Source organism: Eucyclogobius newberryi, unplaced genomic scaffold (genome assembly GCF_026437365.1).
Source record: "Eucyclogobius newberryi isolate DKJ021-1_F unplaced genomic scaffold, fEucNew1.0.hap1 SCAF_9, whole genome shotgun sequence".
NCBI lineage: Eukaryota > Metazoa > Chordata > Actinopteri > Gobiiformes > Gobiidae > Eucyclogobius > Eucyclogobius newberryi.
Genome location: NW_027316532.1, coordinates 15,253,556 through 15,268,406, shown reverse-complemented (window position 1 = coordinate 15,268,406; position 14,851 = coordinate 15,253,556). Strand labels below are relative to the sequence as shown.

Here is a 14,851-nt window from a genome sequence, read left to right as displayed (position 1 = left end):
ACGAGGAGGGTCATTAACACGAGGAGGGTCATTAACACGAGGAGGGTCATCAACACGAGGAGGGTCATTAACACGAGGACAGTTGGGCTTTAATCTGACTAAACCAGGACTAAACCAGCTCTAAACTGGGAGTGTTTTGTTTCAGAGACAGAAGTTGGACTCTCCTGAAAACGATCTTCAGTCAGAGAAACAGGTAAAGATTTTTATTTGATCTTTTTGATCTCAGCCTGAGATTAAAATGTATTTAAAATGTGGTTAAATTATAGATTCTCAAATGTTCCAGGTCCAAACCAGGTCCAAACCAGGTCCAAACCAGGTCCAAACCAGGTCTAAACCAGGTCTAAACCAGGTCTAAACCAGGACTAAACTGGGCTTAAAGTGACATCATGTTACAGTAACCTCCATGTACCACCAGAGGGAGCCCACACTCTGTTTGTTTTGCAGACGCTCGTTTCTTCTTTGAGCTTCAGGAAAGTTTCTCCAGAGTTTCCTCTGACGAGCTCCGACTTCAACAACGCAAATGCAGGCGCACACACTGTGAGCTCTGACCCCGTGACCTCTGACCCCTCCACCTGCCCTGTGGTCCCGGGGCAGGAGACGCTCATTGAGATCTGCAAAGGCCGGTCTGGACTCGGACTGAGCATCGTGGGAGGAACCGACACTCAACTGGTACAAAACATGAGACGACACGGGACAACAAGGGATGACACGGGACAATACAGGACGACACGGGCCAATACGGGACAACAAGGGACGACACGGGCCAATACGGGACAATAAGGGACACGAGACGACAAGGGAAGACACGGGACGACACGGGACGACACGGGACAACACGGGACGACACGGGACACCAAGGGATGACACGGGCCAACACGGGACAATATGGGACGACACGGGACAATAAGGAACGACACGGGACAATACAGGATGACACGGGACAATAAGGGACACGGGACGACAAGGGAAGACACGGGACGAGATGGGACGAGACGGGACGACAAGGGATGACACGGGACGAGACGGGACAACACGGGACAACACGGGACAACACGGGACAACACGGGACAACACTGGATAAAGACGAGCTGCGTTTATCTCCTCGTGTCTGTTCAGAACGCCATCGTCATCCATGAGGTGTACCAGGAGGGGGCAGCAGCGAGGGACGGCCGACTGTGGCCCGCGGACCAGATCCTGGAGGTGAGGACCAGGACTGGACCCTGGACTGGACCAGGACTGGACCCTGGACTGGACCAGGACTGGACCCTGGACTGGACCAGACCCTGGACTGGACCAGGACTGGACCCTGGACTGGACCAGACCCTGGACTGGACCAGACCCTGGACTGGACCAGGACCTGGACTGGACCTGGACTGGACCCGGACTGGACCAGGACTGGACCAGGACCTGGATTGGACCAGGACTGGACCCAGGACTGGACCCAGGCCCGGACCCAGGCCCGGACCCGGACCCAGGCCCGGACCCAGGCCCGGACCCAGGCCCGGACCCAGGACTGGACCCAGGACCTGGACCGAAACTGGACCTGGACTGGACCCAGGACTGGACTGGAACTGGACCTGGACTGGACCCAGGACTGGACCCAGGACTGGACCCTGGACTGGACCCTGGACTGGACCCAGGACTGGACCCAGGACTGGACTGGACGGGACCCTGGACTGGACAGGACGGGACCCTGGACTGGACCAGGACAGGACGGGACCCTGGACTGGACCCAGGACTGGACCCAGGACAGGACCCTGGACTGGACCCTGGACTGGACCCAGGACTGGACCCAGGACTGGACCCAGGACCTGGACCGAAACTGGACCTGGACTGGACCCAGGACTGGACTGGAACTGGACCTGGACTGGACCCAGGACTGGACCCTGGACTGGACCCTGGACTGGACCCAGGACTGGACCCAGGACTGGACTGGACGGGACCCTGGACTGGACAGGACGGGACCCTGGACTGGACCCAGGACTGGACCCAGGACTGGACCCTGGACTGGACCCTGGACTGGACCCTGGACTGGACCCAGGACTGGACCCAGGACTGGACCCTGGACGGGACCCTGGACTGGACCCGAGACTGGACCAGGACTGGACCCGGGACTGGACCAGGACCTGGACCAGGACCTGGACTGGACCCGGACAGGACCAGGACCAGTACTGGAGCCGGACAGGACCTGGACCTGGATTGGACCCGGACTGGACCTGTACCTGGACTGGACCAGGACTGGACCCAAGACCGGACCAGGACCAGGACCAGGACTGGAGCCGGACAGGACCTGGACCTGGATTGGACCCGGACTGGACCTGGATTGGACCCGGACTGGACCTGTACCTGGACTGGACCCTGGATTGGACCCGGACTGGACCTGTACCTGGACTGGACCCAGGACTGGACCCAGGACTGGACCGGACCCAGAACTGGACTGGACCCAGGACTGGACCAGGACAGGACTGGACCCAGGACTGGACCTGGACTGGACCTGGACTGGACCCAGGACTGGACCCAGGACTGGACCCAGGACTGGACCTGGACTGGACCCAGGACTGGACCTGGACTGGACCCTGGACCTGGACTGGACCCAGGACTGGACCCTGGACCCTGGACCTGGACTGGACCGTGGACCCAGGACTGGACCCAGGACTGGACCTGGACTGGACCCAGGACCAGGACCAGGACCAGGACCAGACCCAGGACTGGACACGCCTCTCACGTCTCTTCTGTCCTTCTGTGGTCAGGTAAACGGTGCTCCTCTAGGCGGCGCCTCTCATGAGCAGGCCATCTCGCTGCTGCGTCAGACGCCGTCCCGAGTGCGTCTGCTCGTGTTGAGGGACGAGCCGTCTGAGCAGACCCTGCAGCTGTTCAGAGTGGAGCTGCAGAAAAAGAGCGGCCGCGGACTGGGCCTCAGCATCGTCGGAAAGAGGAACGACTCGCCTCGAACGACACGCCTCAAACAACACGCCTAAAACACACGCCTCAAACACGCCTCAAACACGCCTCACACACACTCAAACGACACGCCTCAAACACGCTTCACAAACACACGCCTCACACACACGCCACAAACACACACCTAAAAACACACGCCTCACACACACGCCTCAAAAACACGCCTCAAACACACGCCTCACACACACGCCTCAAAAACACGCCTCAAACACACGCCTCACACACACGCCTCAAACACACGCCTCAAACACACGCCTCTCACACACGCCTCACACACACGCCTCACACACACGCCTCAAACACACGCCTCACACACACGCCTCACACACACGCCTCAAACACACGCCTCACACACACGCCTCTCACACACGCCTCACACACACGCCTCTCATACACGCCTCAAACACACGCCTCTCACACACGCCTCACACACACGGCTCACACACACGCCTCAAACACACGTCTCACACACACGCCTCACGCACACGCCTCACGCACACGCCTCACGCACACTCCTCACGCACACGCCTCAAACACACTCCTCACACACACTCCTCAAACACACTCCTCACACACACGCCTCACACACACGCCTCACACACACTCCTCACACACACGCCTCACACACACGCCTCACACACACGCCTCAAACACACGCCTCAAACACACTCCTCACACACACGCCTCACACACACGCCTCACACACACTCCTCACACACACGCCTCACACACACGCCTCACACACACGCCTCAAACACACGCCTCAAACACACTCCTCACACACACGCCTCACACACACGCCTCACACACACTCCTCAAACACACTCCTCACACACACGCCTCACACACACGCCTCACACACACTCCTCACACACACGCCTCAAACACACGCAGTTAAACGTCTCTGTTTCTCTGCTCTTCAGGAGCGGCAGTGGTGTGTTCATCTCAGAGTTGGTCAGAGGGGGCGCTGCAGAGCTGGACGGACGATTAATGCAGGGAGATCAGATCCTATCTGTGAACGAAGAAGACACGAGGAGCACGACGCAGGAAACGGTCGCCGCCATGCTCAAGGTACAAACATGTGTCACGTATGTGCTCGAGAGTAACATCTGGTATGTTCCTCTGGTATGTTCCTCTGGTATGTTCCTCTGGTATGTTCCTCTGACATGTTCCTCTGACATGTTCCTCTGACATGTTCCTCTGACATGTTCCTCTGACATGTTCTTCTGGTATGTTCTAGTGCGCCAGAGGAACTGTGGTTCTGGACATCGGGCGACTCAGAGCTGCTTCATGGATCTCACCCAGAACCGACACGCAGGTGTGAGAACATCCTTTAGAACCAGGCCATGTTTCCACGTTCCCTCACGCCAGAACTCTGATCATGTCAATGTGAAGATCTGATGAGAGTAATCTGATTTCTCTGATGGTTCCAGGTTTGGATCCGTTATCAGATTACTCTCGTGATCTGATTTGGACAGTTGGTGAAGGTTTTTGTGTTTTCATCAGACGGAGAACTGTCCAAGAGTTTCAGCCACGACCCCGACCCCGGCGTCTGACCCCGTGACCCCTGTGACCTCTGACCCTGAGCCTCTGACCCTCGACAACAATAAGAACAGCGACATCACTTCCTGTTCCAGCGAGGTCACTTCCTCTGCACAGAACGACAGCACAGGTAAAACAACTCTGGCACCAGCAGGAGGCCAGTCCATGTTTAGTCCTGACTCTGGCACCAGCAGGAGGCCGATCCATGTTTATCCCCGACTCTGGCACCAGCAGGAGGCCGGTCCATGTTAAGTTCTGACTCTGGCACCAGCAGGAGGCCGGTCCATGTTTAGTCCTGACTCTGGCACCAGCAGGAGGCCGGTCCATGTTAAGTTCTGACTCTGGCACCAGCAGGAGGCCGGTCCATGTTTAGTCCTGACTCTGGCACCAGCAGGAGGCCGGTCCATGTTTAGTCCTGACTCTGGCACCAGCAGGAGGCCGGTCCATGTTAAGTCCTGACTCTGGCACCAGCAGGAGGCCGGTCCATGTTTAGTCCTGACTCTGGCACCAGCAGGAGGCCGGTCCATGTTTAGTCCTGACTCTGGCACCAGTAGGAGGCCGGTCCATGTTTAGTCCTGACTCGGGCACCAGCAGGAGGCCAGTCCATGTTTAGTCCTGACTCGGGCACCAGCAGGAGGCCGGCCCATGTTTAGTCCTGACTCTGGCACCAGCAGGAGGCCGGCCCATGTTTAGTCCTGACTCTGGCACCAGCAGGAGGCCGGTCCATGTTTAGTCCTGACTCTGGCACCAGCAGGAGGCAGCATGTAGAGGTTGAACAGAAAGGTTCCCAGGACCTCTTCTGTCCCCCACAGGTCAGGGGCATGTGGTCTGAGACACAAAGTACTTCCTGTCTTCCAGATAGGACCTTAACCAGTTTAGGGCAGTGCCAGTGATGCCCACCCAGTCCTCTAGTCTCTGTAAGAGGGTCCCATGATCGACAGTGTCAAAAGCAGCACTCAGATCTGACAGAATGAAGACAGTCAGTGTTCAGGAGGATGTCATTTGTCACCATGACAACAGCAGTCTCAGTCACCATGACAACAGCAGTCTCAGTCACCATGACAACAGCAGTCTCAGTCACCATGACAACAGCAGTCTCAGTCACCATGACAACAGCAGTCTCAGTCTGTGATGAGCTCTAAAACCTGAAAAACATCAAATGAGTCGTTTATTAAGAGGAAATCTGTGAAAGGACTTTGGCTCAAAATGTTAGATTAGAGATGGGCCGGTAATGACTCTGCCAAGTCTTTACTGCCAAGAGGTATTAAAATGAGGTTGTTCAGCTTCTCTTTGTAAATCTCTTTTTGAACCTGGAGCTTTGACTTGTATCATTTCCGTTCGGCCCTGCGGCACTCCCTTTTCTGTGCCCTGACCGAATCATCATGTCTCCACGGCGCCTTCTGCTTATTTTTAACGATTTTAGCCTTCATAGGGGCAATGGTGTCCAGAACATTCAAAACACAGTAACAGAGTTCAACAAATCATTTACATCAGAACATGAGATATTTTCTTTATTATCTTCTAATGAGATGAGATCCAAGTTCTACTTTTCAGGCCTCAAACCATAAATCTAACACAGCAGTTGTTTTCTTGTTGACAGTTCAGGTCATGACCTCTGTCGAGTCTCTGAAGCAATGACCATTTCTCACATGATTTCTGTGTTTTACAGATGAAGAAGCTGCAGTGCGCTCAGTGGACATCACAAGGGTAAAGAAACCATTTAGTATGTTAGTATTCACTCTGAGCCAGGCCAGACTGAACATAACTGAGACTTTACACCCTCATAATATGGATGAGGGCGGTGTCGTCGTGGAGATGAGGGCGGTGTCGTCGTGGCGATGAGGGCGGTGTCGTCGTGGCGATGAGGGCGGTGTCGTCGTGGAGATAAGGGTGGTGTCGTTGTGGCTGGAGGTGCAGCAGTTTGTCAAAGGGAGAAGAGCAGGGGAGAAAGTACACAGCCCTGTGGAGCTCTTGTGCTGATAGTCCCAATGTCTGAGACATTCTTCCCCAGCCGCATCAGGAAGTCAATGCTCCTGTTTAGACCTGGTTTAGTCCTCGTTTAGACCTGGTTTAGTCCTGGTTCTAGACCTGGTTCAGTCCTGGTTTTAGACCCGGTTTAGACCTGGTTCTAGTCCTGGTTCTAGTCCTGGTTCTAGTCCTGGATCTAGTCCTGGATCTAGTCCTGGTTCAGACCTAGTTCAGACCTGGTTCTAGTCCTGGTTTAGCCCTGGTTCAGACCTGGTTCTAGTCCTGGTTCTAGTCCTGGTTCTAGTCCTGGATCTAGTCCTGGATCTAGTCCTGGATCTAGTCCTGGTTTAGCCCTGGTTCAGACCTGGTTCTAGTCCTGGTTCTGTTTCAGACTCACACAGACTCATTGGGGCTCAGTGTGGCTGGAGGTCGGGGAAGTCCTCTGGGGGATGTTCCTCTCTTCATCGCTATGATCCAGGCCAATGGAGTTGCCGCAAAGTCCAAGAAACTCAAGGTACCAACACAAAGTAGAGCACCATAAACACAAAATAGAGCACAAAAAATATGACTAATTCAGACGAGAAGACTGGAATCCTCCACTGCCACAGGGGGCGCTGTCTCACCCGTATCACAGATTCCTCCTTCACAGGTTCATGTGGTTTATTCACAGTACTTTTGTGTACTTGCAGTACTTTTGTGTGTATTCACAGTACTTTTGTGTGTATTCACAGTACCTTTGTGTGTACTTACAGTACTCTTGTGTGTATTCACAGTACTTTTGTGTGTATTCACAGTACTTTTGTGTGTACTTACAGGATTATCTTATCTTATCTTACTTTTGTGTGTATTCTACTTTTGTTTGTATTCACAGTACTTTTGTGTGTATTCACTGTACTTTTGTGTGTATTCACTGTACTTTTGTGTGTATTCACAGTACTTTTGTGTGTATTCTACTTTTGTGTGTATTCACAGTACTTTTGTGTGTACTTGCAGTACTTTTGTGTACTTACAGGTTGGAGATCGTATCGTGAGTATAAACGCTCAGAGTGTGGACGCTCTGACTCACAGTGACGTCGTTTCACTGCTGAAGAACTCGTTTGGACACATCAACCTGAAGGTGCACAAAGAGGAACAGAGGGGCACAAAGAGACACAAAGAGGAACAGAGGGGCACAAAGAGGAACAGAGGGGCACAAAGGGGCACAGAGAGGAACAGATGGGCACAAAGAGGAACAGATGGGCACAATTAGGAACAGAGGGGCACAAAGAGGAACAGAGGGGCACAATGAGGAACAGAGGGGCACAATGAGGAACAGAGGGGCACAAAGAGGAACAGAGGGGCACAAAGAGGAACAGAGGGGCACAAAGAGGAACAGAGGGGCACAAAGAGGAACAGAGGGGCACAAAGAGGAACAGAGGGGAACAGATGGGCACAAAGAGGAACAGATGGGCACAAAGAGGAACAGATGGGCACAAAGAGGAACAGATGGGCACAATTAGGAACAGAGGGGCACAAAGAGGAACAGAGGGGCACAAAGAGGAACAGAGGGGCACAAAGAGGAACAGAGGGGCACAAAGAGGAACAGAGAGGCACAAAGAGGAACAGAGGGGCACAAAGGGGAACAGAGGGGCACAGAGGGAACAGAGCGGCACAAAGAGGAACAGAGGGGCACAAAGAGCAATAGAGAGGCACAAAGGGGCATAAAACGGCTCAAGACATTAGTTTTTCTGTTCCAGGTGGTGGCGGACACAAACATCTCGGCCATCGCGTCTCAAGTGGAGAGTTTGTCCAGCAGCTCCGCCATGTCCTCCAACACGGAGAACACGGAACCTGAGTAAGTCTAGAGAACGTCTGCTTTAACACAGAGAGAACACGGAACACAGAGAGAACACGGAACACAGAGAGAGAACACGGAACACAGAGAGAGAACACGGAACACAGAGAGAGAACACGGAACACAGAGAGAGAACACGGAACACAGAGAGAGAACACAGAACACAGAGAGAGAACACGGAACACCGAAAGAGAACACGGAACACAAAGAGAACACGGAACACAGAGAGAACACGGAACACAGAGAGAACACGGAACACAGAGAGAACACGGAACACAGAGAGAACACGGAACACAGAACACGGAACCTGAGTAAGTCTAGAGAACGTCTGCTTTAACACAGGGAGAACACGGAACACAAAGAGAACACGGAACACAGGGAGACCACAGAACACAAAGAACACAGGGAGAACACGGAACACAGGGAGAACACGGAACACAGGGAGAACACGGAACACAGGGAGAACACGGAACACAGGGAGACCACAGAACATAGGGAGAACACAGAACACAAAGAACACAGGGAGAACACGGAACACAGGGAGAACACGGAACACAGGGAGAACATGGAACACAGGGAGAACACGGAACACAGGGAGACCACAGAAAACAAAGAACACAGGGAGAACACGGAACACAGGGAGAACACGGAACACAGGGAGAACACGGAACACAGGGAGAACACGGAACACAGGGGGAACACAGGGGGAACCCGGAACACCGGGACAACACGGAACACAGGGACAACACGGAACACAGGGACAACACGGAACACCGGGGCAACACGGAACACAGGGGGAACACAGGGAGAACACGGAATACAGGGGGAACACGGAACATGGGGGGAACACGGAACACAGGGAGAACACAGGGAGAACACGGAACACAAAGAACACAGGGAGAACACGGAACACAGGGAGAACACGGAACACAGGGAGAACACGGAACACAGGGAGAACACGAAACACAGGGGGAACACAGGGAGAACACGGAACACAGGGAGAACACGGAACACAGTGACAACACGGAACACAGGGGGAACCCAGAACACAGGGACAACACGGAACACAGGGACAACACGGAACACGGGGACAACACGGAACACGGGGACAACACAGAACACGGGGACAACACGGAACACGGGGACAACACGGAACACGGGGACAACACGGAACACGGGGAGAACACGGAATATGGGGGGAACACGGAACACGGGGGGAACACGGAACACAGGGAGAACACAGGGAGAACACGGAACACAGGGAGAACACGGAACACAGGGAGAACACGGAACACAGGGAGATCATGGAACACAGGGTGAACACGGAGAACACGGAACACAGGGAGAACACGGAACACAGGGGGAACACAGGGAGAACACGGAACGCGGGGAGAACACGGAAAACGGGGAGAACACGGAACGCGGGGAGAACACAGAACGCGGGGAGAACACAGAACGCGGGGAGAACACAGAACGCGGGGAGAACACAGAACGCGGGGAGAACACAGAACGCGGGGAGAACAGAGAACGCGGGGAGAACAGAGAATGCGGGGAGAACAGAGAACGCGGGGTGAACAGAACGCGGGGAGAACAGAGAAAGTGGGGAGAACAGAGAAAGTGGGGAGAACAGAACACGGGGAGAACACAGAACACGGGGAGAACGCAGGGAGAACGCGGGGAGAACGCAGGGAGAACACAGAACGTGGGGAGAACACAGGGAGAACACAGAACATGGGGAGAACACAGAACACGGGGAGAACACAGAACACGGGGAGAACACAGAACACGGGGAGAACACAGAACACGGGGAGAACGCAGGGAGAACGCAGGGAGAACACAGAACGCGGGGAGAACACAGAACGTGGGGAGAACACAGGGAGAACACAGAACGTGGGGAGAACACGGGGAGAACACAGAACACGGGGAGAACACAGGGAGAACACAGAACAGGGAGAACACAGAACACGGGGAGAACACGGAACACGGGGAGAACACAGAACACGGGGAGAACACGGAACACAAGGAGAACACGGAACACAGGGTGAACACGGAACACAAGGAGAACACGGAACACAGGGAGAACACGAACGCGGGGAGAACACGGAAAACGGGGAGAACACGGAACGCGGGGAGAACACAGAACGCGGAGAGAACACAGAACGCGGGGAGAACACAGAACGCGGGGAGAACAGAGAACGCGGGGAGAACAGAACACGGGGAGAACACAGAACACGGGGAGAACGCGGGGAGAACGCAGGGAGAACACAGAACGTGGGGAGAACACAGGGAGAACACAGAACGTGGGGAGAACACAGGGAGAACACAGAACACGGGGAGAACACAGGGAGAACACAGAACGTGGGGAGAACACAGGGAGAACACAGAACACGGGGAGAACACAGAACACGGGGAGAACACAGAACACGGGGAGAACACGGGGAGAACACAGAACATGGGGAGAACACAGAACACGGGGAGAACGCAGGGAGAACGCAGGGAGAACACAGAACGCGGGGAGAACACAGGGAGAACACAGAACGTGGGGAGAACACAGGGAGAACACGGGGAGAACACAGGGAGAACACAGAACACGGGGAGAACACAGGGAGAACACAGAACAGGGAGAACACAGAACACGGGGAGAACACGGAACACGGGGAGAACACAGAACACGGGGAGAACACGGAACACAGGGAGAACACGGAACACAGGGTGAACACGGAACACAAGGAGAACACGGAACACAGGGGGAACACAGGGAGAACACGAACGCGGGGAGAACACGGAAAACGGGGAGAACACGGAACGCGGGGAGAACACAGAACGCGGAGAGAACACAGAACGCGGGGAGAACACAGAACGCGGGGAGAACAGAGAACGCGGGGAGAACAGAACACGGGGAGAACACAGAACACGGGGAGAACACAGAACACGGGGAGAACGCAGGGAGAACGCGGGGAGAACGCAGGGAGAACGCAGAACGTGGGGAGAACACAGAACGTGGGGAGAACACAGGGAGAACACAGAACACGGGGAGAACACAGGGAGAACACGGGGAGAACACAGAACACGGGGAGAACACAGGGAGAACACAGAACACGGGGAGAACACAGAACACGGGGAGAACGCAGGGAGAACACAGAACGTGGGGAGAACACAGGGAGAACACAGAACGTGGGCAGAACACAGGGAGAACACAGAACACGGGGAGAACACAGGGAGAACACAGGGAGAACACAGAACAGGGAGAACACAGAACACGGGGAGAACACAGGGAGAACACAGAACATGGGGAGAACACAGAACACGGGGAGAACACAGGGAGAACACAGAACATGGGGAGAACACAGGGAGAACACAGAACATGGGGAGAACACAGGGAGAACACAGAACACGGGGAGAACACAGAACACGGGGAGAACACAGAACACGGGGAGAACACGGGGAGAACACAGAACACGGGGAGAACACAGAACATGGGGAGAACACTTAACCCGGTGTTTGTGGCTCAGGTCGCCGCGCTGTAAAACCATCGTCCTGAACAAAGGCTCTGAGGGTCTGGGCTTCAGTATCGTCGGGGGCTTCGGGAGTCCACACGGTGACCTGCCCATCTACGTCAAGACCGTCTTCAGCAAGGTCTGGACCGGGACCGGGTCTGGACTAGGACGGGGACTGGGATCACGGACGGGGACAAGATCGCGGAGAGGGAGAGGACTAGTGGGACCAGGGGACCGGGGACGGGGACCGAGGCGTCAGTGAGACTGAACTTACTCAGACGAAGTTTATGTCGAAGGATAAAATCATTATTAAAACTCTGTGTTTCAGCTCTAAACTCTGAGTTTGCAACTCTAGACTCTGTGTTTTCAGGGCGCGGCGGCGCAGGAAGGGCAGCTGCGGCGCGGAGATCAAATCCTCTCTGTGAACGGAGAAAGTCTGAGCGGAGCCAGTCACCAGGGGGCAGTGTCTCTGCTCAAGAGGCAGAACCCTGGAGACGTGAAGCTCCTGGTCCTGTCCTGAGACCTGGACCTGGACCTGTCCTGAGACCTGGACCTGGACCTGTCCTGAGACCTGGTCCTGGACTTGTCTTTGTCCTTGTGGTGAATCTAATTAAAATCAGACTTTGTTTGGAGATGTTTCATTTCGTCTTCCAGTAGAAATAATATTTAATTCAAAAGGGAAAAGTCTGTGAAGTTGTCAAATGTCATATTTTTTGTTGTCACACATTTGCACAATCTTAAGTTTTAATCATCAACATTATTTGTTATTATATTATTTTTTATAATTAAAGAAATCTAGCACAAACTCTTTTTGTATTAAAACCGCAATTGTTTGAGTTTAAATGACTTTAATCAAAGTATTTTAAGTTTGTCTGTTTTTCACAAAATAAAATCTATTTCCAACATTTTTAATGAATATAAAAATGTGAACCGCTCTGTTTCTGTTTTTGTTCCAAATGTCTGAAGCGTCGACTACAAAATGATATCACTTCCTGTTTGGTGTTGTCCTCTAATGTCACTTCCTGTTTCCATCATTAGAACGACTGAAGGACGTGATTTTTACTGTAAAAGAATGTTCAGTTTGTCGTTTAGTAAAAAAACTCTTTCTGCTCATGTTTCTCTCCTCTTTTCACTAAACCTACAAACATTTTCATGTTCTCTTTATTATTTCACACGAGCTGAGCCCGGCCCCGCCCCCAGTGTGTAGAAGGAAGAGAAGATGTTTGAGATGTGGAGAGAATGAGAAGTGTGGGAACTATGAGCCAGAGGAGGGAAAAGTGTGTGAAGTGAGGACATAAGTCACAAACTGTCATGAGCTGAAGAAAGTTGAGGACGGAGGGAAAATGTTGAAGAAACAAAAGTGCAAAGATTCCATCTGTGGATAAATAAATGTTTGTCCTTATGGACTTCAGGGAAGGTCAGAATGAATAAATGTGATTCTTGAAGCAGCGAGGACATTTGTGGACATTTGTGACATCAAAGATGTCACAAGGGAAGAACTGCACCAGATCCTAAGGGACTGGGCCACACATACAGCTGAATAAGGACTCTGAGATGGACTGAGACTGTGTGTGGACATAGCGAACAGCAGATGGAAATGCACCAAAGTGTTGAGTGCCACGCACCATAAAACAGAAGGAGGAGGAGGAGCTGGAGGAAGAGGAACTGGAGGGGGATGCGTTTCCGCGCTGGCGAAATTCTTTTTCATAGGATACTTCTGACACTGTAGATTTCTCAGCCAATCAGAAGGCGAGCAGCTTCTGGGTGAGCGTGTACCATGTTGCAGGGTGCAGAGCATCCGTGATGACGTATGACGCCTGTGAGAAGTGTCGAAGTTTAGTCGATACAGACTGCGAGAGGCGAGGATTGTTCTCAAGGTCTTTATTTGATGAAAACAGGGAAAAACAGGCAAAACAGAAGCATGTTGGTCGTCTTACAGCTGAGATCCAACTCTCCACAAGATTTAGCTGTGTTTTATATCGCTGTTGCTTGGTTTTGATAAAATGGCCTGGCCTTCGCTATGACGTCCGCTTTAAGATTGTTTAGACTAGTTCACAGATAATCAGAAAATACACAGAAAGTTAATTGTGACCCATATGCAGTAAGATCGTCGTGACGCATGATAAATAGGACACAGACATGACAATAATTTAATCAATATCCACAGAAGCACTGACGGGAAATACAGTTGCCTTCAGCTGTCTTCACTGTTGACCATGTCCAGGGGCAGAGTTCTGTCGTGGTGAGGATTCTCCATGAAACACAGACCTCCAGATCCAGATCCAGGTCGTGTCTGTGGAAAAGCTTCGTGTGAAGCTTTAGTTTGAGAAGGAGAAACTGAAGCTGCGCCAAGTTGGCAAAAATGGCGATGAGTCGTGCAGGACGCAGCAGGAGGCACTCACTCTGCAACAGGATCAACAAGTGCTGTGGTCAGAAGAGCAGTGCTGTGGTCAGAAGAGCAGTGCTGTGGTCAGAAAAGCAGTGCTGTGGTCTAAAGAGCAGTGCTGTGGTCAAAAGAGCAGTGTTGTGGTCAGAAGAGCAGTGCTGTGGTCAGAAGAGCAGTGCTGTGGTCAGAAAAGCAGTGCTGTGGTCTAAAGAGCAGTGCTGTGGTCAAAAGAGCAGTGTTGTGGTCAGAAGAGCAGTGCTGTGGTCTAAAGAGCAGTGCTGTGGTCAAAAGAGCAGTGTTGTGGTCAGAAGAGCAGTGCTGTGGTCAGAAGAGCAGTGCTGTGGTCAAAAGAGCAGTGTTGTGGTCAGAAGAGCAGTGCTGTGGTCAGAAGAGCAGTGCTGTGGTCAAAATAGCAGTGTTGTGGTCAAAAGAGCAGTGCTGTGGTCAAAAGAGCAGTGCTGTGGTCAGAAGAGCAGTGCTGTGGTCAAAAGAGCAGTGCTGTGGTCAAAAGAGCAGTGCTGTGGTCAGAAGAGCAGTGCTGTGGTCAGAAGAGCAGTGCTGTGGTCAGAAGGAAAGATTGCTTGCATCAAAGGTAAAGACGTTTGCCTTCCTGGGACCTAATTTTGCCAGTTATGATTTGAACTCGCTTTATTTCTGAACCGT

General features: G+C 52.9%; 1 protein-coding gene across 1 annotated transcript in view; it reads left to right on the top strand.

Moving 5' to 3' along the window:
* Positions 1-12,498, top strand: part of patj (PATJ crumbs cell polarity complex component) — a 54,377-nt gene extending 41,879 nt beyond the window's left edge. Inside the window, exons 35-47 of the mRNA XM_072439328.1 lie at positions 146-193; positions 445-669; positions 1,117-1,200; positions 2,751-2,944; positions 3,894-4,032; positions 4,202-4,281; positions 4,449-4,633; positions 6,173-6,210; positions 6,863-6,985; positions 7,484-7,588; positions 8,208-8,305; positions 11,818-11,941; positions 12,173-12,498. Coding sequence (XP_072295429.1) covers positions 146-193; positions 445-669; positions 1,117-1,200; positions 2,751-2,944; positions 3,894-4,032; positions 4,202-4,281; positions 4,449-4,633; positions 6,173-6,210; positions 6,863-6,985; positions 7,484-7,588; positions 8,208-8,305; positions 11,818-11,941; positions 12,173-12,322 — 1,593 coding nt within the window. The 3' untranslated portion in view covers positions 12,323-12,498. The remainder of the gene's footprint in view (positions 1-145; positions 194-444; positions 670-1,116; positions 1,201-2,750; positions 2,945-3,893; positions 4,033-4,201; positions 4,282-4,448; positions 4,634-6,172; positions 6,211-6,862; positions 6,986-7,483; positions 7,589-8,207; positions 8,306-11,817; positions 11,942-12,172) is intronic.
* The last annotated feature ends 2,353 nt before the right edge of the window (positions 12,499-14,851 follow it).